The sequence below is a fragment of the Diadema setosum genome, chromosome 2, assembly GCF_964275005.1.
Source record: "Diadema setosum chromosome 2, eeDiaSeto1, whole genome shotgun sequence".
NCBI classification, from domain to species: Eukaryota; Metazoa; Echinodermata; class Echinoidea; order Diadematoida; family Diadematidae; genus Diadema; species Diadema setosum.
The window spans coordinates 14,902,264-14,923,578 of NC_092686.1; the positions used below are offsets into that span (position 1 = coordinate 14,902,264).

General features: G+C 36.5%; 1 protein-coding gene across 1 annotated transcript; it reads left to right on the plus strand.

Annotated features, from left to right (window-relative positions):
* The first annotated feature begins 927 nt into the window (after positions 1 to 927).
* LOC140242754 (uncharacterized) lies at positions 928 to 21,001 on the plus strand. The gene is made up of 11 exons (XM_072322515.1): positions 928 to 1,038; positions 3,053 to 3,107; positions 5,230 to 5,367; positions 6,058 to 6,179; positions 10,100 to 10,229; positions 11,897 to 11,932; positions 13,078 to 13,259; positions 14,738 to 14,791; positions 17,915 to 17,978; positions 18,495 to 18,797; positions 20,649 to 21,001. Exons 1-11 carry the CDS (start codon positions 928 to 930, stop codon positions 20,999 to 21,001), a joined length of 1,548 nt encoding a protein of 515 aa, XP_072178616.1.
* The last annotated feature ends 314 nt before the right edge of the window (positions 21,002 to 21,315 follow it).

A 21,315-nucleotide genomic window follows, 5' to 3' on the forward strand; every position in this document is an offset into this window, starting at 1 on the left:
TGATATTTTAGAATACTTATGATTTCAGGTTTGTTTGTTTGTTTGTTTGTTTCGTTTCCATCTGAGAAGATGTCTGGATAGCCCATCATTCTGCAGCTGCAATAGCTGGTCTTCCATGGGTTCCAGTTGGATGTATAAGGTCTAAATCTACATGATAAAAATATATGTAGGTGAAGCTTTCTCACGTGTGCGTGCTGAAGCCTGAGAAAGAGTAATAGGAAGGGGGAGGAACTCAGGAATGTAACAGCTGTCATCATCAGAACGAAACTTATCGCAATATACTGCGTCTATAAACATATGATATAATATTTCATGTTAACATTATTTGGGCCTTCCTGAGTGGTAACCCAATCCAGCTATGTAAAGTGATATCTCATACATACAGATACCCTGGTTTTCCATGTATTGCAAGAAATATTCTGGAAATTGATTCTCGAATAGCAAAATGGGTTCACTTTCGGAGCAATGAACAGATCGAAAACTGCGAACCAAAATAAACCAACGAAATGGTGTCTTATACATGGTTTTATAATAGTTTTACTATGGTACAGTCAAGAGAGTGTGAAAAAACAGAGCCTGATTAAAACAAACAGACAAACAAACAAACAACATTTTTTTTTTCAATAGCCAGTGCTGAACTCATATTCAGCTATACCCACGCTGCGCTGTTACGACTTCCTTGAGGGATTTTTAACCATATACGACTAGATAATTGTGCGCATGACGTGGACCTCAAACATAGTCAATGGAAGGGAGCGAAAGACACTACTGATCCCGCAGTAACTGCCCACTTCAATATCGTTCGGAATACATTTTAAGGGAGTGGATACATAAGGCCTATACATATATTATTCACTCTTTTTTAACCTTTAACCAAACCTTTTTTTTTACGGATTTTAGTGGCCGAGCGAGTCATTGTCAGGAAAAATGGCTGTAACAAGAGGATACTTTGCTACTTCAATGCTGGTGCTGTTGGCTACAGCGCGTTTGGCTGTAACCAGCGGCAACGTCTCTCCTATCTGTACCAGTACGTGCGAGGTAAGTTTTCACAAAGCAGCTGCTTGCAGTCGTGTTTGCGTAGTTTGACTTTACGACATTATCAGTAGCTATATACGAAACCTGCGTTGGCTACTGGATCTTGGAACATGCCTTTCATTATTAACAAACCTACTGTTAAAGTTGACGTTACGTGTAGTTATACGATGTATAATGTCTAAAAGCACCAGTATAATTTCCTGGATATGCGTTCATCCAGCAATGACAATCATTAGAGAGTTATATTAAAACAATATTGAAGGATATCATATTGTAAGGAAGGGAAATGAGTTGATCTAAGGCCAAGTAAAGTTTTGATAGTTTGTTTGTTGTTGTTTTTGCATGGTTTGTTAATTCTTGTTTTCTTTTTGTTGCTATATATATCATTTTTTCAAAATGCGGACAAAAATAGGCCCTATTAAAGAAATTATGTTCCTCACACCCGTCCGCACCCTGTTTGGAATGTCACGTTGACATTCTCATAGTCACTACTCTTTGGCGGCAAAAAACAAAGAACAACATTGGATAATGTACACAAGAAATCTATTTGGTACGTATACTTGCCCATGAGATGTAAGCAGAGATGCTTTTCAAAGGATACAAGGGCAAATGGAGAGGAAATAATAAGATTTCTGTGATAAATTATGAAAATAATATTCAATTAGAATTAAAGTGAAAACAGACATCAGTTGGGGGGATTGGCACTCATGATATAGAAAAAGAAAGCACTACCGTATATACCTTAGATAATAACGATATTCATCTGGTTCGGCGGGGCCTTTACATTGAAAAAAAAAAGAAGAATAATTACGAGTTACGATTAGCCATTTTCGTATTGCGAAACCCCTGTTTTACGAAATGCGTCGTTTTTCTTATGGGTATCTATTTTACATTTCGAGTTGATTTTATGATCTGCCTTCTTTTTAAGAAATGCGGTTCTCCTTTCTTTGAGAGCAAGTGAACTTTAACAAATTGCAGGAATCAAACATATTGAATATGGAGTTATGGCTGTTCAAGATGAGAAAATGATTTTCTGCTATTGCTGTTTCTCCAAATACTCACACGAAATATTCATGGTGCTTTCCTCTGCGCATTTAAGCCATCCAACAGTGACAATGTAATAGTACCATGTTCTGTCATTCTTGCTGCAAGCAGAATAACGGATTTAGGCCCACACATTTCAAGAACTTAAAACGAACGAAAAATGAACGTGTTCCATACATGGGCTGATAACTATAAGAGCTGTCTCGATCACTCGACGAATGAGTGTACATGTCATAGGTCAAGAGACTTCAGGGCATCTCCTTGGTAACAACACGGTACGAAAAACATACTCCAATGTCCCTATTTCAAGTCAGATAACGAGTAGGTTTAGACTCAAAGGATATTTGCCAGTGAGAGCAATAAAGTTTCATTTTAATGTTATCACTGGTCTAATCATCCTCCAAGTGCAGATTTTTATGGCATTTTCTTTGAAAGAAAATACACCAAAGAGGCCCATAAAGGTCGATCAAAATATTACAACCAAATTGCTATTTTGTGTCCGGCGTAACTGTGATAATTAGCATTTATATGTTTAGGTGAAGTGTCGTATCACACAGCATGGAGCGGAAGGTATGTTCCACATTTGTATTGATAATTTCAAATACAAGTGTACTGTAGGCGTCGTTTTATTTTATCTCAAAAGTGGACTGATCTTCGGAAAATTTATACCTGAACTAAACAATGTTGCCTCCGTTAAAAAAAAAAGAGAGGGAAGGGCAGGACTTTATCTCCATGACATAAATCTGAGGTGGAAATTGCCAACTTTGTTTTGCCGACTCCGTGGGTTTTGATGGCTTATTCTATCACATGGGGAAAGAAATATCGTACAAGTCGCCATTATGCTTACGAATATGGCATGCACAGCATGAGATTACTCACATCATTTTGTGTGATATAGATAAGACCTATGTACAGTTATATGTAATGAATTTGTAATTACCTATTTTTGTTCTGATTATTACATTCATTTCAGGACCCGGCCGCCAATGAACTCAATTCAGGCACAGTTCCGTGTAGCATCACTCCGAGTAAGTTTTTTTTTTTTTTTTTTTTTTTTTTTTTTTTTTTTTTTTTTAAGTGTAGACCTATAATAGTCACATTAGGCGCGGTCACACTGGCAAAACTTCGAGATCTTAAAGATCGAGATCTTAAAGATCGCGATCTTTAACTTCTCGATCTTTTATCAATGTGACCACGGTAGGCACCCACTACTGTCACTGTAGACCCCGTACCACTTGGAAATCTCCAATACCGCGGTTAAAAATGTGAGGGAGTGAAGTGTCAAGGGTTAAATGTCATGGGTAAAAAGTATTATAAATATTTCATTATCATAACTATTAAAGGGCCTAAGTGGAATCGTTATTACCATGACTATTGTTATCATTGTAATTCTTCCATTGTCATCATTATTACTATCATTATAAGATTGCTTCAATTTACATCATAACCACGAACATAATAATCAACTAAAATCCATCAAGTCTGCAGATCGCTTCACTATTTAAGTTAGAACTAAACACAAGCGCTTCAGAACGGGAAGAGAAATACACCTTTTTGTATTCGTTGGAGTATAGGCAAACCCTTGTATAATATTCAAAGAAGCTACAACATATAGTTACATGAATTATGAGCTTTGGTCCTATCAGCCACTGTGAAAACAAACAAACAAACAAATAGAACATCTTCTTGTTTTTTATCACAATCACATAATGCCGGGAGGGCAGCATGTCAGAAATTGCGGTGGGAAGGTCAAGATTCTCACATTACAGGTGAAAGTGAAGATCTTGCCGTCTATCAAAACGTGCGATTGCTATTGGGAAACGATAATTCGGATCGCACAGCGATCATTCTGGACGAAATTTAGGGTATCTCTTTCAAGAAGCTGGTGGGCACTCCTGTTTTATGTGGAAGAAGTTATTATATTTCTCTTCATTCCATTTGTCTACGGTTAATTACTTGAACCTGAAATATTCAATTTCGAAACAAAATTCAATCGTAGTCTCAATCATCAGCCCCAATTCATCTAAACCCTGCACTCTTTAAGGCCTACCTCTTGTCCTTACCCCAAACAGGGTTCTGCTTTTCAAACGAAACAGGAAGTAGACTTGTAATGTGGAAAATCTCGGGAGAAACGGGGATTCTGGTGAAGTTTAAGAATGGCTGAAAACAGCGTATACCATTTCTTCACAATCGACATATATTTTCAACAGTTTTCAACAATTTCAACAGTTGTATCCCTGCTTAACGAAGAATACTTTTACATGTTGGAAGCATAGAGGGACTCTTGCGTAAGTTTTAAGAATTGCTCGAAGTGTCTTGTATTATCACTTGATGATAATGAGACGTGAATTCCAACCAGAAATCTTGATCAAGATCACTTTCACATGCCGTCCAATTTTATCCGTTTATGTTGAGTGTAAGAACCTCATACATTAGAACTCACTGTTACCTCTAACGTGCAGTTGCTTTTTGGTTCTTTATAACTGACCTTTCACATAAGATATTAATACCTCTGACATTCATACCACTACATTTTAACATACATTCTAACCTAGTACTTCTTTTTTTAATCGTGACCTTTCCATCCCCTCGTTATTTTTACCCCAGATATTCTAACCTTTAACACTGGCTTTTTACCACCTCCCCCGCGACAATGTACATATGACATTTTTACCTTTGATAATATTATCCCTGACGTTTTTACCGCTGACATCCCCCACGTCGTTCTCCCCTTACATTTTTACCCATGGCATCCCCCCCCCCCCGACATTTTCGTTGTGACATTTTTACCCTTGGCATGATTTACTCTTGACATTTTTTTTTTCTCTCGACAATTTTTTTTTCTCTCCTGGCATTTAAACAATACAAAATTCACCCTTGTTGTAATTACCCCTGGCATTTTTTCTTCATACTGATTTTTTTTTTTTAAAATCCGAACCTGTCAATTCATCTTATTGGTATCAATTCATGGTTTCTTACTATTTTAAACCATGAATGCTTTTTCATCGCTGTCCCTTGTCCAATCGTTCTTGGTGCGACCCCTTTTCCAGTTTCATTGTGAGAATTGAACATAAAGTTGACGAATGAATGGCTTGTTGATAAAGAACACATCTTCTTCTTTTTTTTTTTTTCAATTCTTAATTCCTTCAGCTTGCGCATCTGGCAATCCTGTGCCTCTTGCTGGAGCTCCGGGAAGCCCGAGAAATGTCACTCTTCAGTCCGATGCTACACCCGGGCCTGATAACCGCTACTACCTCAGCATTACTTCTCAGTGGTATACCTCAGAGGGTAGGTCGGCTATCGAAAACGGGCTCCTTGTTGATTGGTCAATACAACAAAAGTGCAGGCAGCTTCAACAACAAACTGGTGTACTTTAAATTATCTATGTGCAAATGCTGTCTATTTTCAAAACAGTGATGTTAATGACAGTCACATTTACGATGTAGTTGAGGCAATTCTGTCTTTCCATGATTTAATATCCCATTGGTTTGTACAATACGAAATAATCATGTAAAGCAATATTGTTTACGCCTATAGAAAAAAAAAAGTTTATCATAAATACCATTATAACCCCATTTTCTCCTGAAAGAGTCACTCTTTGTAAAAATCATTAACGCAGTACCAATGTAATTTAACACACAAAGTTTAATTTCTTCATAGTATTCGTTCTTTCATTAATCGATTTCATCGATTCTTATGATGAATACTGTTTAGGTTAGTATAAGACTTGTGAGGTAATAACATTATCACTTTGTAAAAACTTTTGAAACATTCCAAAGCGAGGAAAAAGTTGTGATTCTCTGGCTTTCATTGTATTTTATTGGATTTAAATGAAACTTGTACAATTCTTTTCATTTAATTTGCTTGTAGCCCTATATGTTATTCTGTGCAACTGAAATAGAGAATGGGGTATGACTTTTCTAAGGACGTTTCCCACTGCTAAAACTCGGTGATTGTTGTCCACTCTCTGTCCAGCAGATCGCATTAGCGAGTTGACCGGCTTCGAGGTGAATGTCCTATGTCTGGATTCGGGCTGCTCGTCGAGTGAGTCGTGCTTCACCATGAGTTTCAACCGGACTTTGACACCGGCGGATGCAGGGGTAAGTATATCATGTGGCCACATCATGTGACCATTCTTGACGCGCGTGAACCATTCTCACAAATTCGTGCTAAACTGTGAACGGACATCAAATTGCACGAGTAGTGGATATTCATTTATTCATCAATTTATTTATTTAATTATCTATATATTTATTTACCTATTCATCTATCTACGTATCTATCTATCGATCTATCTATCTATCAATGTGGATTTTTCTTTTTACTTAATTACGGCGTAATGGTGAGAGAAACTATATGCACATGTAGCCAACTTATCAGGTTTCTAGCTGGTAAGTAACCGTGTAGATTGCTTTATGCGAGTGAATACTGTGCAAGTATACCTCCCGTTTTCGAAGTCAGCTGCCCCTTTCCTTGTTCCCGCCTCTCTTTCTCCATATGGTGGGAGAGGTGTATTTGGAATAAGAATGAATATATGAAAATTCAACAAATAATATGCTAATTTTTAAATGTATTGTTGTATTATGAATGCATCGTAGTATTTTTTTTTCTTTGTTCACGTAGGCCTAATCTTACACCATGCCGGTAGGTTGACATCATTTGCATTGCACATGCCAGTGGAGTGTGAATGTCTGTGTTTTATTTAAAAAGACAAAAATACCTATTAATTTTGATTTGGCTGAAAATGTAAAAAGAGTACACGCGACCCTGGATTTTTCAAAGACCAGCCAAAATGTTATTGTAGGAGTGAATGTATATAAACAAATGGCAGTTTGTATGTGACATCCCGAAACATGTATAATAAAAATATAATATAAAGAACCTGAGCTTAATATCGTTCTCGCTTTCTGCAACTTAGATGAACTCTTTGGTAATATTTGGTAATATTATTGTCTTAAACCAGATTGCATAGTTATATAGTCGAGATATATTTTTATGTTTGCAGTGAAACTTATCCGTATAGGATGCATATTCTAATGAAACAAGTGATATGAAATTTCGATGAATTGTATTATGTGATTTTGTTGCATGTGTATCATTTAACAACAACAACAACAAAAAAAAAAAAAAAAAACAATTGTTCGTTTAAAGCAAATGAAGAGACTGCAAGTCTTCTTTTTTTTTTTCAATCTACCGGCATATGAATTGGAGGTGCTCATGCCCATATTATGCATATGACACAAGAAATATCGAATAGAAAAAAAAAGGAAAAGAAAAAAGAAAAATACACTCAGCAAAAAAAGAAAGTAAACACTTTTTCAAATTTATATTTCTCATACAATATTTGGCTAAAAGTTAATGAATTGTATACCATATTGAAGGTAATTTAATTGGCTATCAGCCTAGTAGGTCAATAAAAAGGGAAACGCATGAGTGAACATCTTTGTTTTTCTCTTCCAATGCACAAAAGCAAAAATTGCAAAATTGAACAAGTTGTTATTCATGAGCAAGTGCTCTTCCATAGAAAAATAAGAACAAAAGACAAATTTAACACAATTAGATACATGAATTAAGTTGCAAAAATAAACCTTTGATCTCTATAATATATTTGAAGCCCAAAATATCAATACAGGCCAAAAAATAAGGGAGAAAAATGAAGAATCTTAGGTCAAACCCATAATCCAATGAAATAAGAGAAGAAGCAATATTAACAAAAATGGTAGAAATTTCAATTTGTTTTCAAATTAGGAAAATTGTAAATAATATTAGGTTCTTGAATTTATCTCATGAATCCTTAAATTACTAAATAAGAAGAGTAGAATAAAGAAATTATGTTTATTTAATCATCTTTATGCCATTACTTCCTATGTTGTTTGAAATTTAAGCTGACAGAAAATTCTTATTTCCCCCTTTAGTATCCCATTTTCCTTTTGTTTGAAGTTATAAAGAGATAAAGAGAACAAAAACTTGTTTTTGCTATTTTATTCATGTCTCTCATTGTGTGAAACTGGCTTTTTGTTGTCATTGTTATCTTGAAAGGCATTGCCAAATGAAAGACAACCTATCAAATTTTGCAATTTTTACTTTTGTGCCTTGGCGGGCAAAAATGAATGTGTTCATTCATGCGTAAAGTTTACTTTTGTATTAACCTACTAACCTGATAGCCAATGAAATTACCTTTAATATCCTATATAATACATTGATTTTCACCCAAATCTTCTATGAAAAATATGATCTCGAAAAAGTGTTTACTTTCTTCTTTTTTTTTTTGCTGAGTGTATATACATTCTGTCTCAGAGTACAGTATGTTTTGGACTGAAACTTTTTTTAATGTTACACTGTTACACTCGAAGCAATGACAGTTCCTTCATGATGACACTCAAACCTGGAAAATGCATGGCATTTGTCAACACAATTAGGTAGGCCTACTGGTGGAAAGAAGAAGAGTGCACTTTTCCTCACAACCAACAGTGTGTTCTTAATATAGTTGACAATTACGAAATAGTAGCATCCTAAATTTGGGGTTGCCTTTTTTTTTATACACACTGTATATATAGAGCTTGCTGAAAATGATGGATTTAGCGCCTTTTGGAAGCAATCTCTTCATATACAAATACAGGTTTGATGGCTTTGCAGTTGCTTGGTTGAACATCTTTATACCGAAAAAGGAACACTTCAGTGAGCCATGGTTCCATGTTACAGATATCTGTAACAAGAACAGCCAGAAGTACTTACACGTATCTTCTCATCAAAACTTTCCACCACATTTTTCCACTTTCCACTTGATACGTTTTGGATTCAGATTTCAACTTCCCTAAGTGCTCTTTATACAGATGTACAATCTGATAAAATTTCATATTCTGGAGTGCCTTGTGGTGAAATTATTTTGTCCGAGGTATATTAAAGCCCCTCTTTAATCTTAGAAACCCATAAGCTTTGATATTTCAAAGTGTTAGGATAATTCCACATCGAGACAAAAATACCTCATACCAATCACCATAACATATGTGTTGTTATAAAAGACTAAATGCAACATAGCTGAAGTCTAATTTTCTTTTTTTACAGTCTCATCAGTTTCTGTCACTAGTGTTTGTGTATTTCCATCAAATCATACTTTGCGTGTCAATACATTTTATTCTGCTATAGGTCCTCACTGGGCAAGTTTACTCTCCTTATGTTTTTCGATTCATGTTGGTAAAAAAAAAAAAAAAATGAGTAGAAAATGAATGTAGGAGGTTGTGTTTTAGAAGAAAATAGAAGAAGATGGGAATATGATGAAGAACGAGTCAGAGGGAAACAAGCTTTCTCTCTTTTTCATTTTCTCTCTTAATTTATATATCCCAAGCCTCGTGATAGTGTACTATAGTGTCAAAGAGGAATGCCCGACCAGTGAATTTTATGTACACAACAGTGAAAACGTGATCCAAATTGGACCCACCCACCCCCATAAAATTGTGAAGTTTCGTTGTATTTTTGCAGAACAGTTGCCAAGAAATTGATATAGACATTCCGCTGAGTGTATAAACTAAGGATGTTATCAACCCACGTTTTTCCCAATGATTCCGTATAAACAATTAAAAATAAAAAAATGACGAAAAATTTGTGGGCGAGGCTATTTAGTGTAAAACATAATGTTTTCCTTGCCGAACAACTTTAGATTAATGATCAGTCGGATATATCAGACTGCAGATGGGGCACAATTGGGTTTGTTCAAAAACAAAAACAAAAACTTGAAATTTCGTGTTCGTGTCCAAACTTTACCGAAAGTTGTAAGGTGATGACATCAGCAACTCACTCATTTACATATTCACATTGACAGTTGAAGAACTGTGTTGTGAAAACAAGCGAAACTTCATCTTTTCATATACTTCCCAATGTCCATATTTACTTGTTTCAAGAGCAAGGAACAACTCATTTATATGCCGCATGAGTTCTGTGTGAAGATTTACTTGATATATACAATCATAGTAAATCCTCTTGTTTCGTTTTGGTTTCTTTTTCATTGTATCACTATGTTTAGATTAAATTCTCAGTGAGATGTCTCTTTGGCAACTTTTCAATTCCTGAGAAGGAGTACTCGGTAATAGCTCGGAGTTTACCGCGAAACATCAAAGATTCAAACAGGGTGGAAGAGAGAATCAGTTTGCCAAGTGAGTAAGCGACAGTACATCTAGCAACCACTTTTAGGCATAAGTGATTGCAATAAGAAGATAGTGATACTGTACATAAGTATAATAATAATGCATGCACATGACAGAGTCCGCTAGTAAGATTAGACTGTTAAAAAGTTCAGGAGATTAAATGATTTTACTAACGCCCTGTATGCGTTATTTGTTGTGTAAAATGAAAAAAAAAAATGATACTGTTCACACGATACTTTTCAGCCAATCAATTGATTAAAATCAATATCATTCTAAAATCTTGTTAGATCTCTAGAATTTTACCGGAACAGACTTCCGTTATGCTACTGTGAAAATGGTTGAAAGCACTAGTATAGTATCATTGGTTTAGAGGGAAATTCTTGACCATGATTACTGTCGTGAATACAGATGATTGTGATTGTAAATTATTGTCATTGTCATTACCTTCACATTTCTTTTATTAGAAATAGTAGTAGTAGTAGTAGTAGTAGTAGTCAATCATTATTGTTATTACTACTTCTGCTATAGTTTTCGTGGTTAGAATGGTGTCATCGTTGTGTCAATGTGTTGTTGACAGTAGTTGTGAGTTATGTTTAGCTAGATATAGTGAGAATTTTCTACGTCCAGTAATCACTCGGATTAACTGTTATTTCTCTGATTCAACACACATAGTCTGGTCCAGTGGCATGTGTTACCCTGCCTTTTCTCAGCTCTTCTCTTAAAGGGGCTGTACAGTACTGGTTGAGATGGGGATTCATGTTTTTTACATTCCTAAGTGAGATAATGAGAAACCTCTTATAAAATATGAAAGAGCATGTACTTTTAAGAAGGATTGAACGTTTATTTGATGAAAATTGGTTCTCAAATGGCTGAGATATCCAAAAAAAGTGATGATGATAAAAGACTACAGGCCACAATTTATTAGGATCTCTTTGTTTCACCTTGTTTTGGGATATCTCGGCGACTTCAAAACCGATTTTCATCAAATAAACTTTTGATATCCCTTAGAATTGCATGCTCTTTGACATCTCATATAGTGGTTTCTGAATATCTCGCAAAATGTGAAAAGCTAAATTCTCACCTCGACCAGAACTGAATACACACCCTTTAAAAAAAACCCACACATTTTGTAAACGTCATGAATTTTTGAACGGCAGAAGAAGAGTGTCTCTAAAAAAAATGTGTATGAAATGTCACAATAACACGCTTCAGGGTTTACAAAGAAGAAGAAGAAGAAAAAAAAAACTAACCCTATGCTACTCGAGAATACGCTCCTCTTTTAAACCGAGAATAACTTTTTGATTTTTACGGGGTCCGCATAAATTCAATGGAATTCTTTTTTATTGTTTCCCCTCCATCACAAAGAAATTTCCGATGTTATTATTCCGATGAAAAGTCTGAACTACCTAACTCTACAATATCAGCTCCTATGAAGAGGAATTTGATTTTTTTTTTTTTTTTTTTTTTTTTTTTGCACTGAAAAAGGGACACAAGAACTTTCAATCCTCGGGTTACGCAGATATGCGTCTTGGCTGATCACAAATGTGAGGGCTGTTGATGAGTGTATGTCATGTCATACATATTATGCCCTATATATTCACCCCAATATGATCTCTTTATTAATCGGTTTGTCAGTATCCATGCTTACTCTCTCATCCTTTCCTTCTGTCCATCAGGTTGTAGCGAAGATGGTAGAGTTGCATTGTGTCGTGGTGAGTTGATGATTTTAGTAATGATATTAAAAAGTTCAATGTCTTGACATGTTTAAGTTGGCTTTGGTAGATAACGGTAGAATAAGATTACACAAACAAATTGGCGAAGTTTTACTAATATTAGACCTGAAATCAGAAAACATTGGTATTTATGATATAAATAAACAAATTATGTTTCATGCGATCTATAAGAGCAAGTATAATCACAACTGCATCTATGCAAATGAATGAGAGAAATCATGATGTCATATCCTCACGAATCTCCTATTGACTCCCGATAACTTAAATCTTAAAACTAGTATCCTCTTTCTATTTTTATTGCTGGCAAACCGAAAAATCAAGCTTCTATTGCATCAAATTTCATTGTATTGAAATCGCTTTACGAGAATGACTCTTCGGAAGAAAGGGATTGCATGATGTCAAATCGGAGACCGAAAACATACCTATATCTTTCTTTGTACACAAAAACCAATGAGGAAGCTGTGACGACAATCATAATTTCATGTTTTTTTTCTAGATTGCGTATTTGGGTGTGACCAATTAATTGCTCTGTTAGATGACAACATCTGAACCTTAGAAATTCTGTGGGTATCTAGTTTTGTAACCAATTTTTTATGAAACTTCCGTTTGTTTGTTTGTTTTAGTCATTGCTCTATCTATCTATCTGAGCCACCATTGTTCTGGAGTGAAATTATACTATTTAACGCCCTTTCAGCACCGAATCACGCATGCAGGTTTTTTTTTTTTTCTCTCTCTCTCTGCAGGATGTTGTCCAGATCGTTGCTTTGCTAATAAAAGTTTGGTCTAGTCAAATTAAGAATCAACGATCTATGAAATTAAGATAAACAAGCATTGAATCTATGAAAAACTAATAGGGCTTCCATGTGCAAGGGTATGAGATTTAGGCATAAAGCTTTGGCTACATACATAGTCGTCTACAGATTTGAAATCGTTGAATGACAGTCGTAAATTCAAATCGTAGTTTGATAAGTAAAATGTTCATTTTGATGTTCATGAGGAAGCGCATGCCACATACTGTCAAAAGTATAATTCCAACTACATTCGGAAATTTTGTAACGCGCAAAATACGATGTTTTGACTTATTGTTAGGATAATTACACGTACTACTTTGTTGTAATCTGCAGTGTCCATGGTAGATTGGGAGCTGAAAAAGCCGGAGATCTCCCTGCTAGGACCACGAACTGTAGTCGTCAATACGCGGGCAGCCGCTGAAGACCGGGATTATCTTGATGTGCGATACGAGGTGTACCTCCAGAATAGCTACACATTATATGATGAGCCAATTGGCCCTGAGTACACCGACATTGTGAGTGCGATGTAATGTAAAGTAATGAAAAGGATGTTTGTTCATCAATGAAGTTGGTGAGAGTGTTACAGACAATTCAAACAATGGAGTGTCACTAATACACTCAGCAAAAAAAGAGAAGAAAGAAAGAAAGTAAACACTTTTTTTTCATAGAACATTTTGATAGAAATCAACGTATCGTAATCATACCATATCAAAGGTTATTTAATTGACTATCAACCCAGTAGGTCAATATACAAGGGGAAACTTTACGCATGAGTGAACACATTTGTTTTGGTCCTCCAAGGCACAAAAGTAAAAATTGCAAAGATTGACATATTGTCTTTCATATCCAAATTCCCTTCAAGATTACAATAGCACAAGACCAGTTTAACATAATGAGAGACATGAATTACATAGCGAAAATAAACTTTCGTTCTCTTTATCTCTTTATAACCTCAAACAAAAGCAGATTGTTCAACTTGTTCAGGGGAAAAAATAAACATTTTCAGTCAACTCAAACCGCAAATGACATAGGGAATATATAAGGGAACAAAAATGATTAAAGGAACAGAATATCATTTTTTTTTTTGGGGGGGGGGGGGGGTTACAGTTCGTTATTCCGAAGGCTCGTTGATTCAAAAAAATGATGTAATGATCTTTTTTTTTTCGAGGTTTTTTTGATAAACAGAAATGAAATATTGTTAGTTTTTCCGAAGGTTTGTTATTCTGAAGGTTTGTTAATCAGACAAACGTTATTTCAATTTCAGATAAGCAAATCTTCAGAATATCGAGTGTCATTTTTCTTTTTTTTTTTCTTTATTGGCCCATAATTAAATGCAGTGGCACTGCCACACAAGGGGAAGGATCGCAACAGACACACTTCGACCTCCCTCTACTAACCTTGTTTGACACAGATCAACATGTAACTTCACAATGATAATTGGGCATTTATGGGAGTTGGAAAAATCTTGCATGTTTGTTTTAATGATCCCTGTTGCTTCTGAAATATGGCTTGCCATAGTTTTTACATAGTACATATCACATATAGCATATTACAGCGTGTGAAAATAGTGTATTCATATATTCCACGCTCCACTATTAAAGCTATCACAAAAATAATAACGTCACCATGTTGAAGATTTTGAATGAATTCTTGCGAAATTCACTGGAAGTAGCTCAGCACTACAAGTGACAAAAATAACGGCAATGTAGTTTGTGCTTTTACAGTAATTGGGAAGAATTTATGCAATTTTCTGTCAGAAAGCTGGGACATATCACCCTTGTCGATAACAAGTCAAGGGAATATGAATGGAACGTGAAATGTTCCTTACACTTCGCTGATGTCCTCTAATAATATTGCTGCATTCACTCAATCATTCAATCATCATGTATATCTGTGGATTTTTTCCCCCTTAAATGAAGATGATTTGGGAGATAATTCAATGTGGATGTCATGATGCGACATCTAATCAAAACACAACTCTACTTCATTTCAGAGTCATTATGAGGCGGAATTCGATGACGTTCCTGATGGCACCTACCGTGCTTTGGTAATATCTGTCGTTCATTTGAATTGAAAAGCAAATCCTGTAGGCTGGATGTGCTTCCTGTTAGATTTAGTTGGAAATTGTTTTATATGTTTGTTTCGGTGTAAATTTAAAAAGATTATATTTCTGAGCTGCGAAACCACTTACCTTAAAGGAAACCAAAACCCAAAGAGCAATTTCCCTCCCCCCCCCCCAAAAAAATCATTTTTTGAATGAAAATTACACATTCCTTCATCTTGTTATTCACATAAATGTTAAGGGCATTATCATTCCCTCTGCTTTTTGAAAGAGGTTTAAGTCCAGTGCTCCTTCATTAAGGTAGAAAAGTGAAAGTATGTTGAATTTTCTTTACACTTTCTTTATATTGTTGTCCACACATGATGTCATAAACTGAAGTAGTTTCCTTAATATATAGGTATTACAACACCAAAACTTTAAAAATTCATAACTTTTGCATCGATTGTCCACTTTTTCTCAAACTTTCAATGATGTGTTCTAATAATGTAGCTTTCACTCAGTCCACATTGCTCTCTGGGTTTGGCTTTCCTTCAAGGACCTCTGAGTTGATTCTTGTACCTAAGTAAGCTACAGACATTGAATCTGTCATGTACGCCTGTGTATTCTTTGTGATTTTTATTTCTTTTTAGATATTATGTGTGTCTACTGAGAAATTCACAGATTTAAACCTGTATATTCATGCACTTGTCCATATATCTATGGGAAGTATTCTTCTTCTTTTTTTAGGGGTACTGAGCCTCTGAGCCTCTTTAGGTTGTCGGACTCAGAAGCATGCAACATGCAGTATTTGCGTAGTGTGTGCGTGTGTGGTGGAGGGGGGGGGGGGGAGGAGGAAGGGGAGGGGAGATAACGTGACGTATAGAATCAATGTGTAAATTCCAGGTGAGTTTATTGTCAAGAATCAAACGTATAAGAACTTGATTGAAGGAATTTCCTCTTTGATTGTGTCGTCGCGGAAAATATTTCTTCGTAGATTTTCCAGCGAGTTTAATACTGAAAAACATATATATATATATATATATTTTTCCAAATTTATTGACAGTTCATAAGCTCTTGTCCACTGAAGTAAATTCATCAATTCAGTTTTTCAGGTATCACTTGATACTTATCAGGATCAGAATTGAGTTAATATCCTAATTGTTGGTAGGGGGAGGCAAAGCCCGTCAAATCAAGGAATGTTTACAAATCTTCTTCTCTATAGAACCAGAAGGATGATCAGCGAGTGCTATGAATAATTATAAGATAGGTGGCTGTGGTTTTAAATGGGAAGGCTTGTAACCGATCAGTGGGAATCAGTGGGAATGCTGAGGGATGATTGTTCCAATCCTTGTGGGATTCATTGAAGAGTACATTCTACTGTTGTGTGAAAATGATTTGCTTCAGAACGGTCTCATAATCAAGTAATGTGAAGATTAATGCCCCGTCACTGACCAGGCACGCTAACCTGGAAACATTAAACTGCACATTAGGTAAATAATGAGACCATTCTGAAGCAAATGATTTTCACTCAACAATAGATATATAATGTACTCTTAAATGAATCCCACAAGGATGGAACAATCATCCTTCAGCATTACCACTGATTCCCACTGATCAGTTACTAGCCATCCCCTTTAAGGTGTTTTTTTTTTTTTCAAGGCAGATGATAAGGATATGGGCCGGGGTAATCAAGATGGTGCCCAATTTTCACATTCTCAATTTTATAAACAAAGTGCGAGGTCTCATTTACACCAAAATTGACAGATATTTTATTTATAGAGAGTAGAATATACGGTATCAGTATGAATGGGCACAATTTCCCGTTTGGGGCCCCACATGCACAATGCCTTTTTTTTTCGGGGGGAAGGAGACGGACAAAGCCATCAAATTAAAGAGTCTTTACAAATACTTTCTCTACAACCAGACTTGATAACCTGAAAGATAATGCTAGAGTGACTTTAGTTTCAAGTTTGTTCATGGCAGATTCGAGACAGTGGGGGGGGGGGGGGGGTGGGGGTGGGGGAGAGGGGGAGGGGACAACTTGGAGCCTAACTTTCACAGTTTCATCTTCTTCTTGAAAACAGATGCTGAAGTTTGTCACCAAACCTGACAAGCATTACTACTAGGGTAACAGTATATACTTATAAAATGCAAATGGGCACCATGCCACCACCCTGATGGGGTCTCCAGGGAAACCAAGAACCCCCATATTTGAAAATCTTTGAAAATCTTTTAAAAAATCACTTTATAACCAGAAATAATATATTTCATTTCATTTCATTTCATTTCATTTCATTTCATTTCATTTCATTTCATTTCATTTCATTTCATTTCATTTCATTTCATTTCATTTCATTTCATTTCATTTCATTTCATTTCATTTCATTTCATTTCATTTCATTTCATTTGGGTAAATACATTAGCGAGTGTTCTTTCAAGGTTATCTATGGTAGATCCAGTGGTCTGGCCTGCACTGAGTTGGGTGTGGGACCAGCTTTTTACATACAGTACTAGGCAGGTATTTTTGTCAGTGTGTTTTGGACGCAATGCCCCATGGAGACCCTCAAAGCTCCTTCCTCCCAAATTTGCTATGTTCTTAGGTAACTGTCTGCAAGAATGCCTTGAAGGTTAACTTTCGGTACTCGATCAGGTGAGACTTGCGGGTCTCTTTTCTTGATACCTCGCCCTGGTATGCTATATGAGAAAGAGATGCACTATATCTTACAATGGGGTATTTTTTTCTCTTTCCGTTGGTGCGATGTTTACGTTAAACAGTGAAATTTACATTATTTTCCTGTTCTGTCATTAATCATCCATATCCAGTAACACTTCACTTTTGAATGTCTTTACCAAAAAGGTTTGCACTGAACATAAAATCGACCTCTCACGTTTTGAAGTATATCATGAGGACATCTTGTCCCCTCACCCCCCCCCCCCCCCCCCTTTCCATTTTCTTTTTAAATAGTGAGCATTGTCGAGATGATGATCATGGCTGCAATATTTCATGGGGATTTGAAATTCCTGACACTGTGTTTCCTTGTCTCCCTCTTTTTCATACATTCACATACACTCTCTTACACACTCAAACACTCACAACACACATACACGCACACTCACACACGCGGGCAGATGAAGGTGAGCGAATGCGATGATTGCAGATTATATACGTCATCGAGAACCATCACGATACCAGGTGAGATTTTTTTTTCTATTTATATATTTTATTAAATCAAATCAAATCAAAATCACGTTATTTACACACAATTGGCAACAACAGAGCTACCGCCCCCCCCCCCCGCACACACACATCCCAGAAAGGCCTGTATAAGACCTTAATCTCGAAAGCTATTTTTGATGGATAGTTATCTTTGATGCTGAAGTTTTGAGTCAAACACAAAGTTTCCTTTCATAAGATATTTCTTTCAGTGATATTGCACCATCTAATCAGTTTTTCCATCAGCTATTGCGTTCCATGAAAGTGTGCAACTGGTGATGATTGAGACTTTATTATCAAATTTCGAACAATACTGCAATTCTGACAGTCATGGCATGGCTAATGTGTGGCGATTTGAGATAAACCAACCTTTAATCACCCAGAATGTGTTCCTTTTACTCTACTTTCTCAAAGAAGTAGGGGAAAAAATAGCTATTGACTAGTGAGTTTGTTTCTCGGCTGTCTTCCTCCTTTTCTCTGCCTTAACCCGGCCAGCTCTGTACGAGCCACCTCTTCGTGAATCATCCTCTCCGCCGCCTAGTACTGCCACAACTCACACCTCACAAACACCTAGAGAGGACAGCAGCTACAACATTCCTTCGCCGCCAGGGTTTGCACCCATTCTGTACGTGATTAGCGGATGCCTCGGTGGGATTTTGCTGGTCCTGATAGTGACAGCCATGGCCTGCAGTAAGAAATTGCATGATGCATGCTGCGGCGTTGTGATAGGCAGACGTAACGGTCCAGTAATCGAGCCCTCGTTTAGATCAAGCATCCACAGCAACAACGGACGCTACGGTAAGTGTCAAACTGATGGTTGTAGCTGTGCATCCGGTTCCTGAAGGGTTGGTACAGTTTCTGTTGAGATGGGACTTCAGGTTTCCAACGATTTTTGATGATGACTTTTTGAGATAATGAGAAACCTCTCATGTAATATGAAAGAGTATATAATTCTGAAAGCAATTCGAAGTTTCTTTGCAGAAAGTTGGTTTTGAAATGGCTGAGATATCCAAAACAAAGCGATTCTAATAAAAGATGGGACCCACCTAAAGGATCGCCTTGTTTTACTTTGTTTTGGAATAACTCAGCCATTTCAAAATCGATTTTCATCAAGCAAATTTTGAATGTCTCCTATGGTAGAATTGTATGCTCTTTCATATTTCGTAAAGTCATTTTTAAGTATAAAGCGTTAAAAGCTGAATCATCATCTCAACCGATACTATGCCATCCCTTTAATTGATTTTCACACGCTGTTCAGTTTTATACAGACACTCAAAGAGGAGGGTGATACGTGGGTGATGACTCGTAATCATAAAGTTTATGCAAATCCTTCTCTGCGATCAGCCTTTCTTGAAAATACTGTAACAATAAAACAAAAGACAATAACAGCAATAGCAATAATGCACTCCTTAACAAAGCTAAATCTTCTGAATTTGTGATCAAATTGCACACTTCCTAGATTTTTTCACGAATCCTTTGAGAAGATTCCTTAATTACGCCCTCTCTCCCGCTAATTTATTCATTTGATATGCATGGACAATTGAGTATCTGAATATAAGAACGACCCAAGTCCATGGAACACCATTTCGAGTAAACTTAAAAAACCTTCATATCTTTTTTATTTGTCCAATAATATTCTATTTAACTGTGATAGGAAGGCAACATTGTGTATACAAATTAGAACATATATTATTATGAAAATTAACATTTACATTAATTGTGGAGAGGTCATTTTGTGTGATGGACTTGGGTCGTTCTTTGAATCATATGGACTTGGGTCATTCTTTGAATCATATACATGATATTCTGCTATAGAGATGATAGACGGAAGGATGAGAGAGGGCGCTATAATATGAATGTAAGAATGACCCAAGTCCTTCATTCTTACATTCATATAAGATTTAACTCATTCATTTCAGGCACTTCCGGGGGTAATTATAGGATTATACACAAGATAAGTCCACGCATTAGATACAATTTCCCATGTCAAACTAAATTTGACCAAAAATTGGACTTTGGGGTCATTTTTATATTCAGGTCTTCAATTGACTAAACTGCTTTGTGTCCATCTGGACAAAGTTTATGGTCTTATTATGAAAGTTCAACATATTTGGTAAATATGTCAAAATATTAAACGGATTTTAGTGAGGTTAGGATGCATTTTAATGATTGTTGGTTTTGCCATTATTTAAGATTTGGATCGGATTGCCGAAAATACCAAGTTTCATGTTTTTAACTCATGAGAACCCTTAGAAAGTCATTTCAGATCGCAGGAAAGAGTGAACATTGTTCAAAAGCCTGTTTCCGTTAGAGGCCTGTGGTTTTTCACAAAAAGATTGACAATGGATTGAATTATGGGATTAAAATGAAAAGTGTATGTGAGAATCATGTCCATCACCATATTATCATATCAGCTTGATTCTTCTGGTATGATGCGCTGAATCCTATCGCTTTCCAAATTGTCATTTGTGATTGCAAAGTATAGTATTGTATATTTTTTGTCAGTTTCTATGTCATTTCTTCTGTTGGAGGTCCTTTTTAAATAGAAGTCTGGCTGACTGACTGTCACTGCCAAGGCTGATGTAAATGCAGGTATTTTAATTGTAACTTGTTCGTGGCCAATATGTTTCTAATTTTCTTGCATTATAGAGTTAGCAACCGACACTGATACTATGTATATTGGAAGGCTTTCCAACAGTCACCATGACTACTATCTGGACTCCTCGGTAGTGGACAACCCATCCATGATCCCACAGACAGCACACGAAGACTGGAAGCACAATGAAAAAAATCTTCTCAGAGAGAGCAATCGCTACGCTGAGATGATCGGCCAGGGCAGGGGAGACAGCATCAGTACCACGGCCTTGGATATCCAGTCCACCGTCACCGTACCATCCTCCGTCCAGATGGACTCTGGTTTCAGGACATGCTCGGACATTGCGGAAGAGGACGGAGAAAGGGTATTGTCATTAGCCCTGACCGACATCGGTGAGAGTGTATAGCCGTTCGATGGGGTCCGTCGCATGGGTCTGAGCACAACCAAGTACGCTGTGAGGCTATCTTATTTGTGCGGCAGAGTGGCTTTTATTCAGGTGAATTCGAAACATGGTGTTCAGAGACTGTGCGATTATGGTGTTAGCCTCTTTGTCTACATGCATCTCGGCTTCAAACGGAGGTACGGATAATGTTCCGAATCTTTGCAAGACGGTTAGTGATCAACGTCCGTGGACAAAGACGCATTTACCAAAGATGCTGTTTCTAATCCTGGATTTAAGAATGTGTGCCTGGCGAAGCAATGCTGGGCTATACACCCTCT

Coding starts and splice junctions, on each gene's coding strand:
- LOC140242754 (XM_072322515.1), top strand. CDS start 928: ATGGCTGTAACAAGAGGATACTTTGCTACTTCAATGCTGGTGCTGTTG. Junction 11,933..13,077: donor TAGAGTTGCATTGTGTCGTG/GTGAGTTGATGA, acceptor TGTAATCTGCAG/TGTCCATGGTAGATTGGGAG. Junction 18,798..20,648: donor CAGCAACAACGGACGCTACG/GTAAGTGTCAAA, acceptor CTTGCATTATAG/AGTTAGCAACCGACACTGAT.